The 20,216-nt window shown below is 40.3% G+C and overlaps 1 protein-coding gene across 2 annotated transcripts; it reads left to right on the top strand.

Annotated features, from left to right (window-relative positions):
* Positions 1 to 1,491: 1,491 nt before the first annotated feature.
* ARL9 (ARF like GTPase 9) lies at positions 1,492 to 19,878 on the top strand (the record flags this gene model as incomplete). Of its 2 annotated transcripts, XM_079709995.1 has the most annotated exons (4): positions 1,492 to 1,928; positions 4,740 to 4,902; positions 7,508 to 7,683; positions 19,699 to 19,878. In XM_079709995.1, the coding sequence occupies 4 exons, from the start codon at positions 1,659 to 1,661 to the stop codon at positions 19,876 to 19,878; spliced, it is 789 nt and encodes a 262-aa protein (XP_079566121.1). The 2 variants fall into 2 exon arrangements, with proteins under 2 accessions (XP_079566121.1, XP_079566122.1); XM_079709996.1 differs by lacking the exons at positions 1,492 to 1,928; positions 7,508 to 7,683 and having other exon boundaries at positions 4,855 to 4,902.
* Between the last annotated feature and the right edge of the window lie 338 nt (positions 19,879 to 20,216).

Below are 20,216 nucleotides of genomic sequence, written 5' to 3' on the forward strand. Positions count from 1 at the left end.
TGGTGAAAATTATCTGCCAATGAAAATTTTGACCCAAGGCACACAGAGAAATTTATAGTTCTCTATTTAAGTCATTGTAATTGCCAGTCGTTATTATCAGTCATTATTAAGCAACTGAAACCTCAGTTCAAATAAATTGTAATTGTCAAATGAAGTGTAAACAACTACATTAACTTTCTAGTAATTATTTCTTCTTTTGGACAGGTCTTTAACCAATGACCTATATACTTTGTGTGTATATATGTATATGTGTCTTTGTGTGTGTGCATTTATAAAAGCCAATATGGATACATCCATTCACTGTAGCACATTTTAAAATAAAATAATCTAGCGGTGAGTATGGATTAAGGTGTTCTGGGGCATTGGCATTTTACAGAGGACTTCTGTTAGTATATCTAAGAATTTTTTAAGCTGAGTATCTAAAATTATCCCCTGCCTCTCCCCCTAAAACTGGAAAACTAAACTAATGGGATTGACAGAACCCAGTTTTAACTTGACTGAAAATTCATCAGTGTTGATATCTGTATATAAACAAATTGAGGAGTAAACATTTTTTCAGTTTTTAAGCATAGCATTTTCAAGACTTTGGAAACTGCTAACCTTAAGAACTACTTAAAAACTGTTGCATCACTGAAGCTTTCTGAAACCTGCAGTTCATTTGTTGTTTCCTTTAAGCCTGTTTGAAATGTAGATCTGATGAAGGTAAGTCAGTTTATTGCATTAAGATAATTTTGTTAGATTGTAAACTATACTAAAGGGTCCAGTTTAACAAAATAATAAAAAAAGAACCATCCATATACTTCTCAAGCAAGTGCAACGTTACACCACCTTTGCAAAGCCCCGTGGGTACCTAATTTGTTACATATTAGATCATTGGGAGCGACTAGGCTATTTTGTTTAGTTGCGCGTTACCCGGTATTACCAGTATCTGTGATCCTGGCAGACTAATCTCCAGAAAAATTTTTTTAAGCGAAATGTAACAAATTTAAAATAAGGGAACCATTCACATTCCTGTTTTTCCTTAAGCATCCTGGATAACGTCTCTAGACGCTGCTGGTGGACTTAAACAGGACGGAGGGCGGAGAGATCCCTAACTTCACTCTCCAGGCTTGTGACTACTGACGAGGGGAAGGCGGGGCATCCTCTGGTGCGCCTCAAGCGTTCTCCGGGTCGGAGATAGGAGGGTTGGGCGGGCTCGGGGAGGAGGCGGGAGAGGTGAGAGGCTAAGATCTGGGCATCTCGAAAGGCCTTTCTTAGGCACCCTGCCCAGCCCGAGGGGATCTCGCCGTAGCGCGCGCTTCCAAGGAAGTGGCACCTGGGGACGCTTTTCCTGCTTGACCGGTCTTTCCGAACTCCCTCACCTGGGCTCGACCTTTCCTCTAGCTACCCGCGCCTTAACCTCTCCAATTCGCCTACCGCCCCAGGGTTCGGCGAGTCTGCTGCGCGCAGCCCCCGGCGAGCGAGCGCGAGATGCTGGACTGCAGCCGTCGCCCCGGGGGTGCTGGCGGCCGCGCGGTGACCGCGGGGGCGCAGTACGCCGCGTGGACCTGCGTCTCCTCCCTGCGCCGCTCTGCAGGGGCCACTCCTGCGGGGACCCCCGCACCGCAGCTCCAGCGCGCGGGCGCGTGGGAGGAGGGACGGAAACAAGGGTGGTGGGGATGGAGAGGGGGAAAGTGAAGAGAGAGAAGGGAAAGGAGCCGGAGAAAGAGAAAATTCGGGGAAACGGAAAGGAGGAGAAAGATAAAAAGGAGATGAAGGAGAAAATTAAGGAAAAAGTAAAGGAGAGGGGGAGGGAAGAGAAAAGTAAGAGTAAAGAAGAGGAAAAGAGGAAAGGGCGGGAGACGGAGAAGGGGAAGGAGCAATTTACGGAAAAAGAAGAGAAAGAGAAGGACAACAGCACGTTGGCAAAGCCCCCGCTGGAGCTGCTGGTAAGAGACGGGTGCCTCAGACCCTCACCCAAGGCCGTTGTCGGCGTTCTGGCCGGAGCGCCGGCTCTCGTGCCGGAGGGAATCCGGTCTCGTGTGCGGGCTTTGTACCCGCGGATGGAACGGGTGTGCCAAGCTGCGAACACCATCTCCCCAGCCCCTTGCCCGCTCTCACCCCTAACCCCGGCCCTGCGTCCAAGGTCTAGGTCTAGTGTTGATGAAGGTCAGGTCTCGTCAGGTCTAGTGTTGAAGAGGAGGCCTTAGTCGGGTTCACGGGAGCGCGGGGAACAGCCCTCTTTCCAGCCCCATCTCTGTCCGACGCCCAACGCTAACTCCCAGTCCGCCCAGGACACTGAAACCAGCCCCAAACACTCACCACACATGCGCTCTCTCTCCCAGTCTTTTCTGTGACGTAAGTTCCATGTGGGAAGGTGCAGGGTTCCTGAATTTGTGCAGGATGTGTTTTGGGTCCCTCTGGACATTTTCTGTGGGCGCTGAGGTTACTACTTTCATTGTTTTCAGACCACCAGGGCCCAGAAGGGACGGGCACAAAGGTTTAACTGAGAGGCCTCAGAAACCAGGCACTGCAGTCACAAAAGGACAAATACCTATGATTCCACGTATATGATGTACCTAGAGTAGTCAGAATTATAGAGAATAGAATGGTGGGGCCTGGGGGGAGGGGGAGTGCGGAGTTCGAGTTTAATGAGTACAGTTTCAATCTTACAAGATGAACAGTTTTGGAGATGGATAGTGGTGATGGTTGCACAATATTATGAATAGATTTAATATCACCGTATGTTTAAGAATGGTTATGATGGTAAATTTTATGTTGTGTATTTTACCACGATTTAAAAATTGAGGGGGAAGAAGGAAAAACAGGCATTATTTGGATCAGCTCAGTAGGCTCTGTGCTCCTGGAGTTCCTGAGCTCAGAGCTGCTTTCTGGTTCTAAACAATGTGAATTATTAATGGAGATTTGATCTCTGGTAAAACACAGACTACATAGGTTCACATATAGTTAAATGAATAACTTTTGCAAGGAACAGTGGTGTTGAGAATCACATTTCAGGTCTGAACTCCTGGTTTACAGTAACCCCAGCTTTTCTTAAGAGATTATAAACATGAGGAGGCTTGTATTTTAGACTAAAAAATAAGCAAAATGTAAAGCATCAGTGACTGCAGAATTTCTAGGGGTTTAGGAGCAGCAATATGGTTGGAAAGGGAGTAGGGAACTGTTTTTATTCACAAAATTTCATAGGATCTAAGGTGCTGTTATTTTAGGTAACACAAACAAAGAAAAAAAATGCTGCTAACCAAAATGTGACATACCATAGATTGTAAAGTCCTCATTTCAGAGATGTTAAAATGTGAAAAAAAAAAAACCAACCCAAAAAACAAACAGCATCTTGGAACTGATGAAATATGTTGGGATAGCCTGAGTAGAGCCATTGGTGGAGATAATGAGGGGGACACAATCCACATCTTGCAGGCAGTTCTTGGTGGCATCATTGCTTTAAAGCATCCCCTTCATGCATCAATCCCTCCTTACCATCACTCTCTCAGAATGACACTATGACATTTAGGTGTGGGTAAGAGGGAACAGGGAGGAAGTGGGGATGGAGAGAGGAAACACCTATGGAAATACCTTTTGCTTTAAGAGCCATCAAGAATTCACTCCAAAAACAAACATTCTGTTATTTACTAGACAGGTTTATTAAATGCTGCCCTGTACACAAGACCCTATTAGACCAGACCTAAACCATCTTACTTTTACATGGATCTTATATATTAAAAAAAAAAAAAAGAGGTGGGAGGTGGGATAGACATTTAGTGCTGTTTAGGATCACTTTTTTAAAAAACAAATCCAGTCTAAGTCTAATGTTAACATTTAGTGTTCAAGCAGAAATGTATAAGATTATTATTTTTAAACCAATGCCACTGAAGACATTTATTAGTTTTTCTTATGCATGAGAAATCTCTTTAGTAGGCTGTTTGCGAAATAGAATAGAATTCCTGCAAGTAGTCTGGCTGGATTGTTGCTCATTTATTACTGTTTACATTAAAGTTTGTACCCTAAAAGTCACCTTTCTGAGCACTCTGAAATTTCTATTTCTGTCTTCATACCAGCCTGCCCTTCTTGCCCCTCAATCACTTGTCATAAAATTTTCTAAGGTTGGTATGTTGGTAGAATGCTTCTTCCTAAAGTCTACATCTAGTTCCTCAGGTTTTAGTGTCAGATTTTTAAATACTCAATTATGATTGGAACTGGTTTAACAGTTTCTATAGTCTTTGCCTTTTCATTTATGAGGGTAACCTTGCCCTAAGAGCTTTTAATCTAGTGATTCAACTGGGAAGACAAGACAGATTAATAATATGAGACCTTAGATGCTTACATGCTGAGTGGCAAAGTCAATATATGGAACAAGTAGGCCCCAAGACCCCATACAACAAATTGAATTCTGTTGCAGTCTCCAGTAAACATGAACTCAGGAAACAAAGTGAAGTCTGAAAATTGACCCTGAAAATATGGCACCTCCCATAAATCCTGATATATATATATAAAGTATTTATTTGATAGATTGACCAGGAGTTGGGGGATGGAGAGGGGGTATGCAATTAATATCACATAACTGATGGCTGATTATATAAAATACAAACTGACTGGTACAGTTTGTTCTAGACCTATTAAATGTTTTGCGAAGTTTTGTTCTGGTTTACAATTCCACAATATTATTGGCAGGCACACTGCCAGGAGCCAGGAAAACCAGGCCCTGATAGCATAGCTTTATTGACTTATCTTTTGTTTCGCAGGAGAAAAATAAGCAGATCCTAGTGCTGGGCCTGGATGGAGCAGGAAAGACCAGTGTTCTCCACTTTCTAGCTTTAAACAGAGTCCAGCACAGCGTGGCACCAACCCAAGGTTTCAATGCAGTGTGCATCAGCACTGAAGACAGCCAGTTGGAGTTCCTGGAGAGTAAGCTCTCTTTCTCAGTAGTTCTGGGGATACCCGATAGCCTATAGCCACATTATCGTTATACCTTAAGCCAGATTTAATGTTATCAGCATTGGGTCCTTGTGAAATGAAACACTGGGTCAGATTTTCCTAGACTTTCAGAATGCATGTGTAGTTTAGTGCTTGGGTACAGTGTGGGAATCACTTTCTGTTCTTTTCATTTTCTTCTTTTTGCAGTGGTGGTGATAAAGGGGAGTTGAGGGGAAGGCTTTCGCACCCCTCCTATAACAGCCTCCCTCCTCCCTTACTACCCCAAATATAAATGCAATCCAAGTAAATACAGTGTGTTTCCTTCTCTGCAAATGCAAATAGAGGAAAGCTCCAAACCTCTTGTAACCAGATGGCAACCCAGAAACCCTCCTCTGGCAGTTCTGGAGTCACCACGTCTCAAAATATTGCTGTACCCCAAAGTTGCATTAGATCCTCTTGTCTCCTCTTTACAGTCTCTCCTAGGATGATTTCACCTTTCCTCTTGACATTAAATACTATCTATATGCTAATGACTCCCAAATTTATCTCTCCAGCCAAACATCTCTCCAGCCTGTCTCACTGGCCTCTCAAGCCTAATATCGCCAAGACAAAATGTTTGATATATCTCCGTATCTGTTCCTTTCCCTTGTAATCCAACTGGTCAGTAAATGTCTCCTCACCCATCAACATGCTCAAGCCAGAAAACTGGCAGTTTTCTGTACCCCCTTTTGTACCCCACCTCCAGCCTGCAAGTAAAATGCTATGAATTTTTGCTTTCATTCAGTTGCAAAGAGAAAATGGTGGGAAGAGAAATTGGTAAATCTGCAGGCAAATCTTTATGATAAAAGCATTGTTAAGAATAGAGTTTTCAATTTCCCCAGAAGCTATGGAAGAAATAATATTTTTAATGAAATGGATGGCTAACAAAAGTCTCAAAATATAAAGTGAAAAGAAAAAAGGGAAGGAAAGGAAAGGGAAGGAAAAAAGGAAAGGGAGATAGGAAGAAAAAAGAAAACTCCAATTAGGGGGAGAAATGGACAGATCTGCCGTTGGAGTGAGGGGTTTCAACATATCTTTGTCAATTATTAATAAGATCAAGGAGAAAAAAATCTGCAGAGATATATAAAATTTGAACACAGTCAACAAGTTCAATCTAGTGAATAATATAAAATTGTCCAATTAGACAATTTTAGCCACATACAAAAGTTAAAATTCACATTCTTCTCAAACACTCACAGAACAGTTACCAGCAATGACCGCTTACTGGGCCATACAGCAAGTCTTAACAAAGTTTTCAAAGAGGATGCATCATACAAACTGTGTTCTCAACTACATTGCTGTTAAGTTAGAAGTTAATACCTAAAAGATAGCAATCCCTATGTAGGTGAAATGTCATGGTGTTGCCAAAAACATGGGGAACGACATGTTCATTCATCTTTAAACTACATATGTTAAAACCATATGAATTACTTGGATTATACACATTCTTTAAAAAAATTAAAAACACAAAATACTTCAAAGAATGACTAGCCTGGCTCTCCATACAAAAGAAAACAAAGACAAATCAACACCCTTTCCTATTCGTTTTTTAAATGGTATTGTTAAGTCCCTACAACAGGAGTCTGCACACTTTTTCTGCAGAGGGCTCGAGAGTAGCTAATGTAGACTTTGTGGCCGCATGGACTCTGTGCAGCTACTCAACCCTGCAGTTGTACTGCAAAAGCAGCCGGAGACCATATGTGCACAAATCTACGTGCCTGTGTTCTCATACAACTTTATTTGTACTGGAATCCAAATGTGATATGATGTTCATGTGTTACAAAATGGTATTCTGTTTTTCCCCAAACATTTAAAAAGGTAGAATCCATTTTTTGTTCATGGGCTGTACAAAAATAGGCAATGAGCCAGATTTAGGCTGTGGGCTATTGTTTGTCATATTCTGTCCCAGGAGGAAAATAAAAACTGAATTCATTGTGTATGTATTATTATCATTCCAAAAAGTTTCTTCTGGGAAGAATCAGCAGAATGAAATAACCCAAAGGAATTTCTTCTGAAGCAAGTATTCCTGAATGCCCACAGGATCATATTAACTCTTAGTGCAAGATTAAGAGAGGAAATTAGTTCTGGGATTTTGACAAAGGAAAAAAGTTGTGCAAGTGAGGCTAGCCAATGACATTTAAATCAGTCCATTTAAAACTTATTTTAGAGAAATAGGTGTTTTAACCCACCACCCTGAATTATTTTAGTATCCTACTCCCATTCGCTGAGCTATACCTGACAGATAGGCACTGGCCATCGTGGCTGCTGTGTATAACAGATCAGGAGGCATCCACTGTAGTACAAATTTAAGATCTTTATGCTGGTCCTTTGTGTTCCAGAATGAGTGACCCGCTTGTGGAGGGTAAATATTCCCACAAATCATTTCCCCAGTAACATCGCTCAAGTTGTTCGAAGAATTGGGTAGAGTCTCACAGAGGTCTTTTATCAGAATACGTATCCAGTGTTCAGAAATTTTCAAAATGTGTCTTTCCTGCCCCCTTCAGTGGACTCTTCTGAGGTTTGTGTGTGTGTCTTCCTTCTCTACTGTTCTTTGTAGTTGGTGGCAGCGAACTTTTCCGTTCCTGTTGGGAAATGTACCTGTCCAAGGGATTGCTGCTAATCTTTGTGGTAGATTCAGCAGATCACAACAGATTACCTGAAGCCAAGAAGCACCTTCATCAACTAATTGGGACAAATCCAATCCTTCCTCTGGTTGTGTTTGCAAACAAACAGGTAAAAATTTGTGCAAACATAAATTGTACTCAATAGTTTTATTATTAATACAAGAAGTAGAAATGTCTACTTTTAATAGCAAGATATTCAATAATATGTTCTATGTTCAGTTCAGTTTATACTATTAGATCTATTGGATTATACAGTCAGCCCTCCATATCCGTGGATTCAACCACCTGTGGATCAGGAAAAAAAAAGATTCTGGAAAGCTCCAGAAAGTAAAACTTATATTTGCCACACACAGGCAACTATTTACATAGCATTTACATTGTATTAGGTATTATAAGTAATCTAGAGATGATTTAAAGTATATGGGAGGATGTGCATAAGTTATTTGCAAATACTATGCCATTTTATGTAAGGGGCTTGAGCATCCTCAGATTTTGGTGTCTGCTGGGGTCTTGCAACCAATCCCCCTCAGATACCAAGGAACAGCAGTAAATTCCTTGAGAACAGAGACTATCATTCACCTTTGTGTCCCTTGTAAAACCTAGCGTAATGCCTTGTACATAGTAGGAATTCAACAAATACCTGTTGAATTTATTTATTTTTTTTTTTTTTTTTTTTTTTTTTTTTTTTTTTTTTTTTTTTTTTGTGGTACGCGGGCCTCTCACCGCTGTGGCCTCTCCCGTCGCGGAGCACAGGCTCCGGACGCACAGGCCCAGCAGCCACGGCCCACGGGCCCAGCCGCTCCGCGGCACATGGGATCCTCCCAGACCGGGGCACGAACCCGTATCCCCTGCATCGGCAGGCGGACCCTCAACCACTGCGCCACCAGGGAGGCCCTGAATTTATTTTTTTTAATTTAATTTTATCTATTTATTTTTTACAGAGCAGGTTCTTATTAGTTATCTGTTTTATACATATTGGTGTATATATGTCAATCCCGATCTCCCAATTCATCCCACTCCCCACCCCGACACTTTCCCGACTTGGTGTCCACATATTTGTTCTCTACATCTGTGTCTCAGCTTCTGCCCTGCAAACCGGTTCATCTGTACCATTTTTCTAGGTTCCACATATATGCATTAATATATGATATTTGTTTTTCTCTTTCTGACTTAGTTCACTCTGTATGACAGTCTCTAGGTCCATCCACGTCTCTACAAGTAACCCAATTTCGTTCCCTTTTATAGCTGAGTAATATCCCATTGTATACATATACCATATCTACTTTATCAATTCATCTGTCGATGACCATTTAGGTTGCTTCCATGACCTGGCTATCGTAAATAGTGCTGCAATGAACATTGGGGTGCATGTGTCTTTTTGAATTATGGATTTCTCTGGGTATATGCCCAGTAGTGGGATTGCTAGGTCATATGGTAATTCTATTTTTAGTTTAAGGAACCTCCATATTGTTCTCCATAGTGGCTGTATCAATTTACATTCCTATCAACAGTGCAAGAGGGTTCCCAATTCTCCACACCCTCTCCAGCATTTATTGTTTGTAGATTTTCTGATGATGCTCATTCTGACTGGTGTGGTGATACCTCATTGTAGTTTTGATTTGCATTTCTCTAATAATTAGTGATGTTGAGCAGCTTTTCATGTGCCTCTTGGCCATCTGTATGTCCTCTTAGGAGAGATGTCTATTTAGGTCTTCTGCCCATTTTTGCATTGGGTTGTTTGTTTTTTTAATATTGAGCTACATGAGCTGTTTATATATTTTGGAGACTAATCCTTTGTCCGTTGATTCGTTTGCAAATATTTTCTCCCATTCTGAGGGTTGTCTTTTCGTTTTGTTTATAGTCTCCTTTGCTGTGCAAAAGCTTTTAAGTTTCAGTAGGTCCCATTTGTTTATTTTTGTTTTTATTTCCATTACTCTAGGAGGTGGGTCAAAAAAGATCTTGCTGTGATTTATGTCAAAGAGTGTTCTTCCTATGTTTTCCTCTAATAGTTTTATAGTGTCCAGTCTTATATTTAGGTCTTTAATCCACTTTGAGTTTATTTTTCTGTATGGTGTTAGAGAGAGTTCTAATTTCATTCTTTTACATGTAGCTGTCCAGTATTCCTAGTACCACTTATTGAAGAGACTGTCTTTTCTCCATTGTATATCCTTGCCTCCTTTGTTATAGATTAGTTGACCATAGGTGCATGGGTTTATCTCTGGGCTTTCTATCCTGTTCCATTGATCTATATTTCTGTTTTTGTGCCAGTACCATATTATATGATTACTGTAGCTTTGTAGTATACTCTGAAGTCAGGGAGTCTGATTCCTCCAGCTCCGTTTTTTTTCCCTCACGACTGCTTTGGCTATTCGGGGTCTTTTGTGTCTCCATACAGATTTTAAGATTTTTTGTTATAGTTCTGTAAAAAAATGCCACTGGTAATTTGATAGGGATTGCATTGAATCTGTAGATTGCTTTGTGTACTATAGTCATTTTCACAATATTGGTTCTTCCAATCCAAGAACATGGTATATCTCTCCATCTGTTTGTGTCATCTTTGATTTCTTTCATCAGTCTCTTATAGTGTTCTGCATACAGGTCTTTTGTCTCCTTAGGTAGCTTTATTCCTAGGTGTTTTGTCTTTTTGTTGCAATGGTAAATGGGAGTGTTTCCTTCATTTCTCTTTCAGATTTTTCATCATTAGTGTATAGGAATGCAAGAGATTTCTGTGCATTAATTTTGTATCCTGCAACTTTACCAAATTCATTGATTAGCTCTAGTAGTTTTCTGGTGGCATCTTTAGGATACTCAATGTATAGTGTCATGTCATCTGCAAACAGTGACAGTTTTACTTCTTCTTTTCCAATTTGTATTCCTTTTATTTCTTTTTCTTCTCTGATTGCTGTGGCTAGGACTTCCAAAACTATGCTGAATAATAATGGTGAGAGTGGACATCCTTGTCTTCTTCCTGATTTTAGAGGAAATGCTTTCAGTTTTTCACCATTCAGAATTATGTTTGCTGTGGGTTTGTCATATATGGCCTTTATTATGTTGAGGTAGGTTCCCTCTATGCCCATTTTCTGGAGAGTTTTTATCATAAATGGGTATTGAATTTTGTCAAAAGTTTTTTCTGCATCTATTGAGATGACCATATGGTTTTTCTCCTTCAGTTTGTTAATATGGTGTATCACATTGATTGATTTGCATATATTGAAGAATCCTTGCATCCCTGGGATAAATCCCACTTGATCATGGTGTATGATCCTTTTACTGTGTTGTTGGATTCTGTTTGCTAGTATTTTGTTGAGGATTTTTGCATCCATATTCTGTTTTTTGCATCAGTGATATTGGTCTGTAATTTTCCTTTCTTGTGGTATCTCTGTCTGGTGTTGGTGTCAGGCTGATGGTGGCCTCGTAGAATGAGTTTGGGAGTGTTCCTTCCTCTGCAATTTTTGGAAGTGTTTGAGAAGGATGGGTGTTAGCTCTTCTCTAAATGTTTGATAGAATTCACCTGTGAAGCCATCTGGTACAGGACTTTTGTTTGTTGGAAGATTTTTAATCACAGTTTCAATTTCATTACTTGTGATTGGTCTGTTCATATTTTCTATTTCTTCCTGGTTCAGACTTGGAAGATTATACCTTTCTAAGAATTTGTCCATTTCTTCCAGGTTATCCATTTTATTGGCATAGAGTTGCTTTTAGTAGTTTCTTATGATGCTTTGTATTTCTGCAGTGTCCATTGTAACTTCTTTTTCATTTCTAATTTTATTGATTTGAGTCCTCTCCCTCTTTTTCTTGATGAGTCTAGCTAAAGGTTTATCAAATTTGTTTATCTTATCAAGAACCAGCTTTTAGTTTTCTTGATCTTTGCTCTTGTTTTCTTTGTTTCTATTTCATTTATTTCTGCTCTGATCTTTATGATTTCTTTCCTTCTGCTAACTCTGGGTTTTGTTTGTTCTTCTTTCTCTAGTTCCTTTAGGTGTAAGGTTAGATTGTTTATCTGAGATTTTTCTTGTTTCTTGAGGTAGGATTGTATCTCTATAAACTTCCCTCTTAGCACTGCTTTTGCTGCATTCCATAGGTTTTGGATCGTCGTGTTTTCATTGTCATTTGTCTCTAGGTTTTTTTTATATTTCCTCCTTGCTTTCCTCAGTGATCTCTTGGTTATTTAGTAATGTATTGTTTGCCTCCATGTGTTTGTGTTTTTTATGTTTTTTTCCCCTGTAATTCATTTCTAATCTCTTACCTTTGTGATCAGAAAAGATGCTTGATATGATTTCAGTTTTCTTAAATTTACCGAGGTTTGATTTGTGACCCAAGATGTGATCTATCCTGGAGAATGTTCCGTGGGCACTTGAGAAGAAAATGTAATCTGCTGTTTTTGGATGGAATGTCCTATAAATATCAATTAAATCTATCTGGACTATTGTGTCATATAAAGCTTCTGTTTCCTTATTAATTTTCTGTCTGGATGATCTGTCCATTGGTGTAAGTGAGGTGTTAATGTCTGCCACTATTATTGTGTTACTGTCGATTTCTTCTTTTATGGCTGTTAGCAGTTGCCTTCTGTATTGAGGTGCTCCTATGTTGGGTACATATATATTTATAATTGTTATATATTCTTCTTGGATTGATCCCTTGATCATTGTGTAGTGTCCTTCCTTGTCTCTTGTAACATTCTTTATTTTAAAGTCTATTTTATCTTATATGAGTATTGCTACTTCAGGTTTCTTTTGATTTCCATTCACATGGAAAATCTTTTTCCATCCCCTCACTCTCTGTCTGTATGTGTCCCTAGGTCTGAAGTGGGTCTCTTGTAGACAGCATATATATGGGTCTTGTTTTTGTATCCATTCAGCGAGCCTGTGTCTTTTGGTTGGAGCATTTAATCCATTCACGTTTAAGGTAATTATCGATATGTATGTTCCTATTACCATTTTCCTTATCGTTATGGGTTTGTTATTGTAGGTCCTTTTCTCCTCTTTTGTTTCCTGCCTAGAGAAGTTCCTTTAGCATTTATTGTAGAGCTGGTTTGGTAGTGCTGAATTCTCTTAGCTTTTGCTTCTCTGTAAAGCTTTTGATTTCTCCCTCGAATCTGAATGAGATCCTTGCTGGGTAGAGTAATCTTGGTTGTAGGTTCTTCCCTTTCATCACTTTAAATATGTCATGTGACTCCCTTCTGGCTTGTAAAGTTTCTTCTGAGAAATCAGCTGTTAACCTTATGGGAGTTCCCTTGTATGTTATTTGTTGTTTTTTCCTTGTTGCTTTCAATAATTTTTCTTTGTCTTTAATTTTTGCCAATTTGATTACTATGTGTCTCAATGTGTTTTTCCTTGGGTTTTTCCTGCATGGGACTCTCTTCACTTTCTGGACTTGGGTGTCTATTTCCTTTCCCATGTTAGGGAAGTTTTTGTCTATAGTCTCTTCAAATATTTTCTAAGGCCCTTTCTCTCTTTCTTCTCCTTCTGGGACCCCTATAATGAGAATGTTGTTGCATTTAATGTTGTCCCAGAGGTCTCTTAGGCTGTCTTCATTTCTTTTCATTCTTTTTTCTTTGTCTGTTCCATGGCAGTGAATTCCACCATTCTGTCTTCCAGGTCACTTATCCATTCTTCTGCTTTAGTTATGCTGCTATTGATTCCTTCTAGTGTATTTTTCATTTCAGTTATTGTATTGTCATCTCTGTTTGTTTGTTCTTTAATTCTTCTAGGTCTTTGTTAAACATTTCTTGCATCTTCTCGATCCTTGCCTCCATTGTTTTTCCGAGGTCCTGGATCATCTTCACTATCATTACTCTCAATTCTTTTTCTGGAAGGTTGCCTATCCCCACTTCTTTTAGTTGTTTTACTGGGGTTTTATCTTGTTCCTTCATCTGGGGCATAGTCCTCTGCCTTTTCATTTTGTCTATCTTTCTGTGAATGTGGTTTCATTCCACAGGCTGCAGAATTGTAGTTACTCTTGCTTCTGCTGTCTGTCCTCTGACGGATGAGGCTATCTAAGAGGTTTGTGCAAGCTTCCTGATGGGAGGGACTGGTGGTGGGTAGGGTTGGGTCTTGCTGTGGTGGGCAGAGCTCAGTAAAACTTTAATCAGCTTGTCTGCTTATGGGTGGGGTTGGGTTCCCTCCCTGTTGGTTCTTTGGCCTGAGGCAACCCAGCACTGGAGCCTACCAGCTCTTTGGTGGGGCTAATGGTAGACTCTGGGAGGGCTCACGCCAAGTAGTACTTCCCAGAACTTCTGCTGCCAGTGTCCTTGTCCCTTGGTGAGCCACAGCCACCCCCCGCTTCTGCCACAGACCCTCCAACACTAGCAGGTAGGTCTGGTTCAGTCTCCTATGGGGCCACTGCTTCTTCCCGTGGGTCCTGATGCACACACTACTTTGAGTGTGCCCTCCAAGAGTGGAGTCTCTGTTTCCCCCCAGTCCTGTCAAAGTCCTGCAATCAAATCCCACTAGCCTTCAAAGTCTGATTCTCTAGGAATTCCTCCTGCTGTTGCTAGACCCCCAGGTTGGGAAGCCTGATGTGGGGCTCAGAACCTTCACTCCAGTGGGTGGACTTCTGTGGTATAAGTGTTCTCTAGTTTGTGAGTCACCCACCCAGCGGTTATGGGATTTGATTTTATTGTGATTACGCCCTCCTACCATCTCATTGCGGCTTCTCCTTTGTCTTTAGACGTGGGGTATCTTTTTTGGTGAGTTCCAGTGTCTTCCTGTCGATGACTGTTCAGCAGTTAGTTGTGATTCCAGTGCTCTTGCAAGGAGTGAGCACACGTCCTTCTACTCCACCATCTTGAACCAATCTATCTGTTGAATTTAATTCAGTAAACATTTATTGACTTTTGAATTGATTTCTACAAAATATTTGCATGTTTAATATGTATAAAGAAGTGGTTTTAGATCAATTAGCCTGACCTGAATTTATTTCACACACATGCATTAAAATATTAAATGTTCATGAAGAAATTGGAACCCTTGTGCAGTGTTGGTGGGGATGTCAAATGGTAGAGCCACTGTGAAAAACAGTATGGCAGTTCCTTAAAAAATTAAAAATAGAGTTTTCATATAGTCCAGCAATACACTTCTGGGTATATAACCAATAGAATTGAAAGCAGGAACTGAAACAGATATTTGCACAGCCATGTTCATAGCAGAATTATTCACAGTAGCCAAAAGGTAGAAGCAACCCAAATGTCCATCCACAGATGAATGGATAAACAAAATGTGATATATACATACAATGGATATTATTCAGCCTTAAAAAAGGAAATTCTGACACATGCTACAAAATAGATGAACTTTGAAGACATTATGCTAAGTGAAATAGGCCAGTCACAAAAGGCCAAATACTGTATGATTACACTGTTTTTAAAAAAATTATTTATTTATTTATGGCTGCATTGGGTCTTTGTTGCTCCATGCAGGCTTTCTCTAGTTGCGGCGAGTGGGGGCTACTCTTCGTTGCAGTGTGTGGGCTTCTCATTGCGGTGGCTTCTCTTGTTGCGGACCACAGGCTCTAGGCATGTGGGATTCAGTAGTTGTGGCACACGGGCTCAGTAGTTGTGGCCCGCGGGTTCTAGAGCACAGGCTTAGTAGTTGTGGCGCATGGGCTTAGTTGCTCCATGGCATGTGGGATCTTCCCGGGCCAGGGCTCGAACCCATGTCCCCTGCATTGGCAGGCGGATTCTTAACCACTGTGCCACCAGTGAAATCCCTGAATACACTTTTATGAGGTCCCTAGAGTAGTCAAATTCATAGAAACCAAAAGTAGAATAGTGGTTGCCAGGGCCTGGGGGAGGGAGAAACGGGAAGTTATTGTTTAATGGGTACAGAGTATCAGTTTTACAAGTTGAAAAGTGTTCTGGAGATGGATGGTGTACAACAATGTGAATGTACTTACCTGTACACTTAAAATTGGTTAATATGGCAAATTTCTTTATGTGTATTTTACTACAATAAAGAAAGTTAAAAAAGGTATTAGACATCTATAGCATTGTACAGGCATACCTCATTTTATTGCACTTTGCAGATATTGTGTTTTTTACAAATCAAAGGTTTGTGGCAACCCTGCATCGAGCAAGTCTATAGGTACCATTTTCCCAAAAGCATTTCTCACTTCATGTCTCTGTGTAGCATTTTGGTAATTCTTGCAATATTTCAAACTTTTAAGATTATTATTATATTTGTTATGATAATCTGTGATCAGTGATCTTTGATGTTACTATTGCAAAAAGATTACAACTTGCTGCAGGCTCAGATGATGGTTAGCATTTTTTAGCAGTAAGGTATTTTTTAATTAGGGTATGTACTTTTTTTAGACAATGCTATTGCGTACTTAATAGACTACAGTAGTGTAAACATAACTTTTGTATGCACTGAGAGACAAAAAAATTCATGTGACTAGCTTTATTGCAGTATTCTTTTTTTTTTTTTTTTTTTTTTTTTTTGCAGTATGCGGGCCTCTCACTGTTGTGGCCTCTCCCATTGCGGAGCACAGGCTCTGGACACACAGGCTCAGCGACCATGGCTCACAGGCCCAGCCGCTCTGCGGCATGTGGGATCTTCCCGGACCGGGGCACGAACCCGTGTCCCCTGCATTGGCAGGCGGACTCTCAACCACTGCGCCACCAGGGAAGCCCTGCAGTATTCATTTTATTGCAGTAGTCTGGAACCAAATTTGAAATATCTCTGAGGTATGCCTGTAATGCTAAAACCCCTCTCTTAATTGCTAGGTTTGCCAGTCATAAGAGAGCTCAGTTCCTGCCATTTCTTCCACTACTTCTATGGGTGAATATTTATGGAAGTAAACTAAATAATTACAAATGACGATCTAAAAGTAGGAGCCTATATTAAAGTCCAGCATAGATGCTAGTCCAGCAGATTATTTCTAAAAGAAAAGCTGGAGATTTTTTTTTTAATGAGCATCTTAAGTACCACAAACTGTAAAGATTTAGAGGATCCTGGTACATTTAAGTAAGCTGTATAGTATTCCATTGCATGAATATACCACAGCTTTACCATTTTCTTGTTGGATAGTTGGTTTATTTCCAATGTTTTATTGCTAAAATCAGTTCTACAGTGAATCTTCATGTATGTGTCTCCTTGTTGATGTGTACCAATATTTCTCTAGTGCATGAGGAATTGCTGGGTTTTGGATTTGTCCATATTCAATTTTGCTAGATATTACCAAGTTGCTTTCCAAAGGTATTGAACCAGTTTATTTTTCCTACCAGCAGTATATGACAGTTTTTTTTTTTTTTGCGGTATGCAGGCCTCTCACTGTTGTGGCCTCTCTCGTCGCGGAGCACAGGCTCCAGACGCGCAGGCTCAGCGGCCATGGCTCACGGGCCCAGCCGCTCCGCGGCATGTGGGATCTTCCCGGACCAGGGCACGAGCCTGCGTCCCCTGCATCGGCAGGCGGACTCCCAATCACTGCGCCACCAGGGAAGCCCTATATGACAGTTTTTATAGCTCCACATCCTTGTCAATACTTGGTTTGTCAAACTTTCATTTTTGCCAGTCTCATGGGGATGAAATTTTATCTTATTATTCTAATTTGCATTTCCTTAATTACTAGTGAGCTTGAACAGTTTTTCAGATGTTCACTGGTTATCAGTTTCAAATTAGTTTCATTCTTTGAAATGAATTTTCACATTTGTGAATTATCTTTTAATATCTTTCCCCAAATTCCTGTTACGGTGTTTATCTTCTCTCCTTTGAGTTGTAGGAGTCTTTCATGTCCTTTGGAAAAACTTTTGTCTGTTACATGCATTACACATATCTTCTCCAGCAATCTATTAGCTTATCATTTTACTTTGTTTATGGTTCTCTTTTTAATACATAGGTTTTCATTTTTTAAAATAAATTTATTTATTTTTATTTTTGTCTGTGTTGGGTCTTTGTTGCTGTGCGCAGGCTTTCTCTAGTTGTGGTGAGTGGGGGCTACTCTTTGTTGCGGTGCTCGGACTTCTCATTGTGGTGGCTTCTCTTGTTGTGAAGCACGGGCCCTAGGCATGCAAGTTTCAGTAGCTGTGGCACGCAGGCTCAGTAGTTGTGACTCATGAGCTCTAGAGTGCAGGTTCAGTAGTTGTGGTGGCTTCTCTTGTTGTGAAGCACGGGCCCTAGGCATGCAGGTTTCAGTAGCTGTGGCACGCAGGCTCAGTAGTTGTGACTCATGGGCTCTAGAGTGCAGGCTCAGTAGTTGTGGCACATGGGTTTAGTTGTTCCATGGCATGTGGGATCTTCCTGGACCAGGGCTCGAACCTGTGTCCCCTGCATTGGCAGGCAGATTCTTAACCACTGTGCCACCAGGGAAGTCCCAGGTTTTCATTTTTAGTAGTCAAATTTAGCAATACTCTCCTTTGTGGTTTATATCTCTTCATCAAATTGAATAAACAGAGCCATTTGGTATCAAATTTATAACTTTTACTGAATTTAATAATAAAAGGTTTGGATATTCTAGTTTAAGTTTAATGCATCTTGGTTGATACTCCTTGGCCAAAGTAATTTATTCTTTTGTATGACTCATTGGTTCAAGTTATTACATAAGTATTTTTAAAACGTCAACTTACTATCTTTACTCTTTGAGTGATGATCTCTATTAAGGCACAGTTATGTAAGTGTTGAATGCACCTGATATTTATCCCTGATGTGCTTTTATCATTACAAGGAGCCTCTCCTTCCACGCAACACCCTCCTTCTCCTATTTTCTTCCTCTCCAATTCCATCAGTGACTTTTTTTTTTTAACTTGAGACATTGTCCACATGTTACTAGATTCATTAACACAATTGCAAAATTCACTGTGGGCTCTAGGAATAAGTGAATTCAGGTTTCAGACAGGTAATATATTGGGAGGACCAGAAAGGTAATCGTACCACATCAGGAAAAGTCTCACAGACTCCCAGTTATGGAATTTGATAGGTTCACATTGGTACAAGAAAAAAATGACACAATATTGGACTATTTCCAGATGATGCCCTAAAGCTATGGGAAAACACTGTGAAACAACAAAAAGCCAAATACAAATGCAATTTTAGGAGTCAAAATACTTAAACTTTTGCAAAGGACTTAAAAACTATAACTGAATCTGTGTATGTACTTAGGAGAGGGAATGTCAGAGGTCATTTGCATAAATAATTCTTGATGTGTGAGAGGCAAAGAAATATGTTTTGACCTTGGCATTTTGACCTCAAGGAGGTTTTGACCTTGGCATGCAGCATAAACACATGCTTTCTGTCTCCTCGTTTTAATCTCTCCTCTCTCTGCCTCTCCCAGTGGGTTTCCGTCCTTTAGCCTTCCCCACTTCTCCATCTTGTCCTCTTTCCCTCCACCTGTCCCTCACCTCTCAGCCTCCTTTACCCACCACGCCATTTTCTAAATTCACTTCCTCCCTCATCCCTTCTCTGTCTCCCTCCATCCCCCAAATTTGATCCAAAATTTTTTGTTCAGTAGAAATAATGGTTGCAAAAGAAAACTCACATTTGGCAAATGCTTAATCAATAAAATATGATATGGACAAAAACCAATTAATGAATCAAGTTTCTATTGTTAAAGACAAATTAAAAATAATCTTAGGGCTTCCCTGGTGGCGCAGTGGTTGAGAGTCCGCCTGCCGATGCAGGGGACACGGGTTCGTGCCCCGGTCTGGGAGGATCCCGCGTGCCGCGGAGCGGCTGGGCCCGTGAGCCATGGCCGCTGGGCCTGCGCGTCCGGAGCCTGTGCTCCGCAACAGGAGAGGCCGCAGCGGTGAGAGGCCCGCGTACCGCAAAAAAAAAAAAAAAAAAAAAAAAAAAATAATAATAATCTTAGGAAAATAAAGATAAAAATGGAAAAACAAAATTAGAAGCAGATTGACTGCACTGTTTAGGAAATTGATTAAGGTATTATATTGACTTAACTTCATTCCAGAACATACTTTTTTGATGATAACTCATAAATGCTGATATAATTCCAATGAAAATCATTATATTCAAACAATCATTAAGATCATAGTAATGGGATTACAGTATCCTCCATATTAGAATGGAGGTGTGGTCATTGAGAGCAATAAATGAGAGTAATAAATGTATCTGTCCAAAAAGATTGCAAAATAACCAACTTTTTCTCAATTCTTTTTTCATTCTTGGTGAAGGATCTTGAAGCAGCCTATCACATTACAGATATCCATGAAGCTTTGGCATTATCTGAGGTGGGAAATGACAGGAAGATGTTCTTGTTTGGAACCCAGGTGACTGAGAATGGCTCAGAGATACCCTCCATCATGCAAGATGCCAGAGACCTGATTGCACAGCTGGCTGCAGACGTGCAGTGATCAGGCCTAGGCCCACTGTGAGGCTCATGATTTGAATGTCACCAAGGAATGTTTAGTGGCAGGCTGGAAGCCAAAAGTTTCCACTTTCCAATAAAAAATAAGGCATTTCCTATGTTCTCAATGCATGGCATATACACATATATAAGATAATATTAATTGATTAAGAGGATCTCTATCTATATTTTGAACTTTAAAAATCGTGGTAAAGCAATGTATTTGGAGGGATTTTGATTTTTTTTAATTTTTATTTATTTTTGGCTGTGTTGGGTCTTTGTTGCTGCATGCAGGCTTTCTCTAGTTGCGGTGAGCGGGGGCTACTTTCGTTGTGGTGCATGGGC

Source organism: Hyperoodon ampullatus (assembly GCF_949752795.1).
Source record: "Hyperoodon ampullatus genome assembly, chromosome: 1".
Classification (NCBI taxonomy): Eukaryota; Metazoa; Chordata; class Mammalia; order Artiodactyla; family Ziphiidae; genus Hyperoodon; species Hyperoodon ampullatus.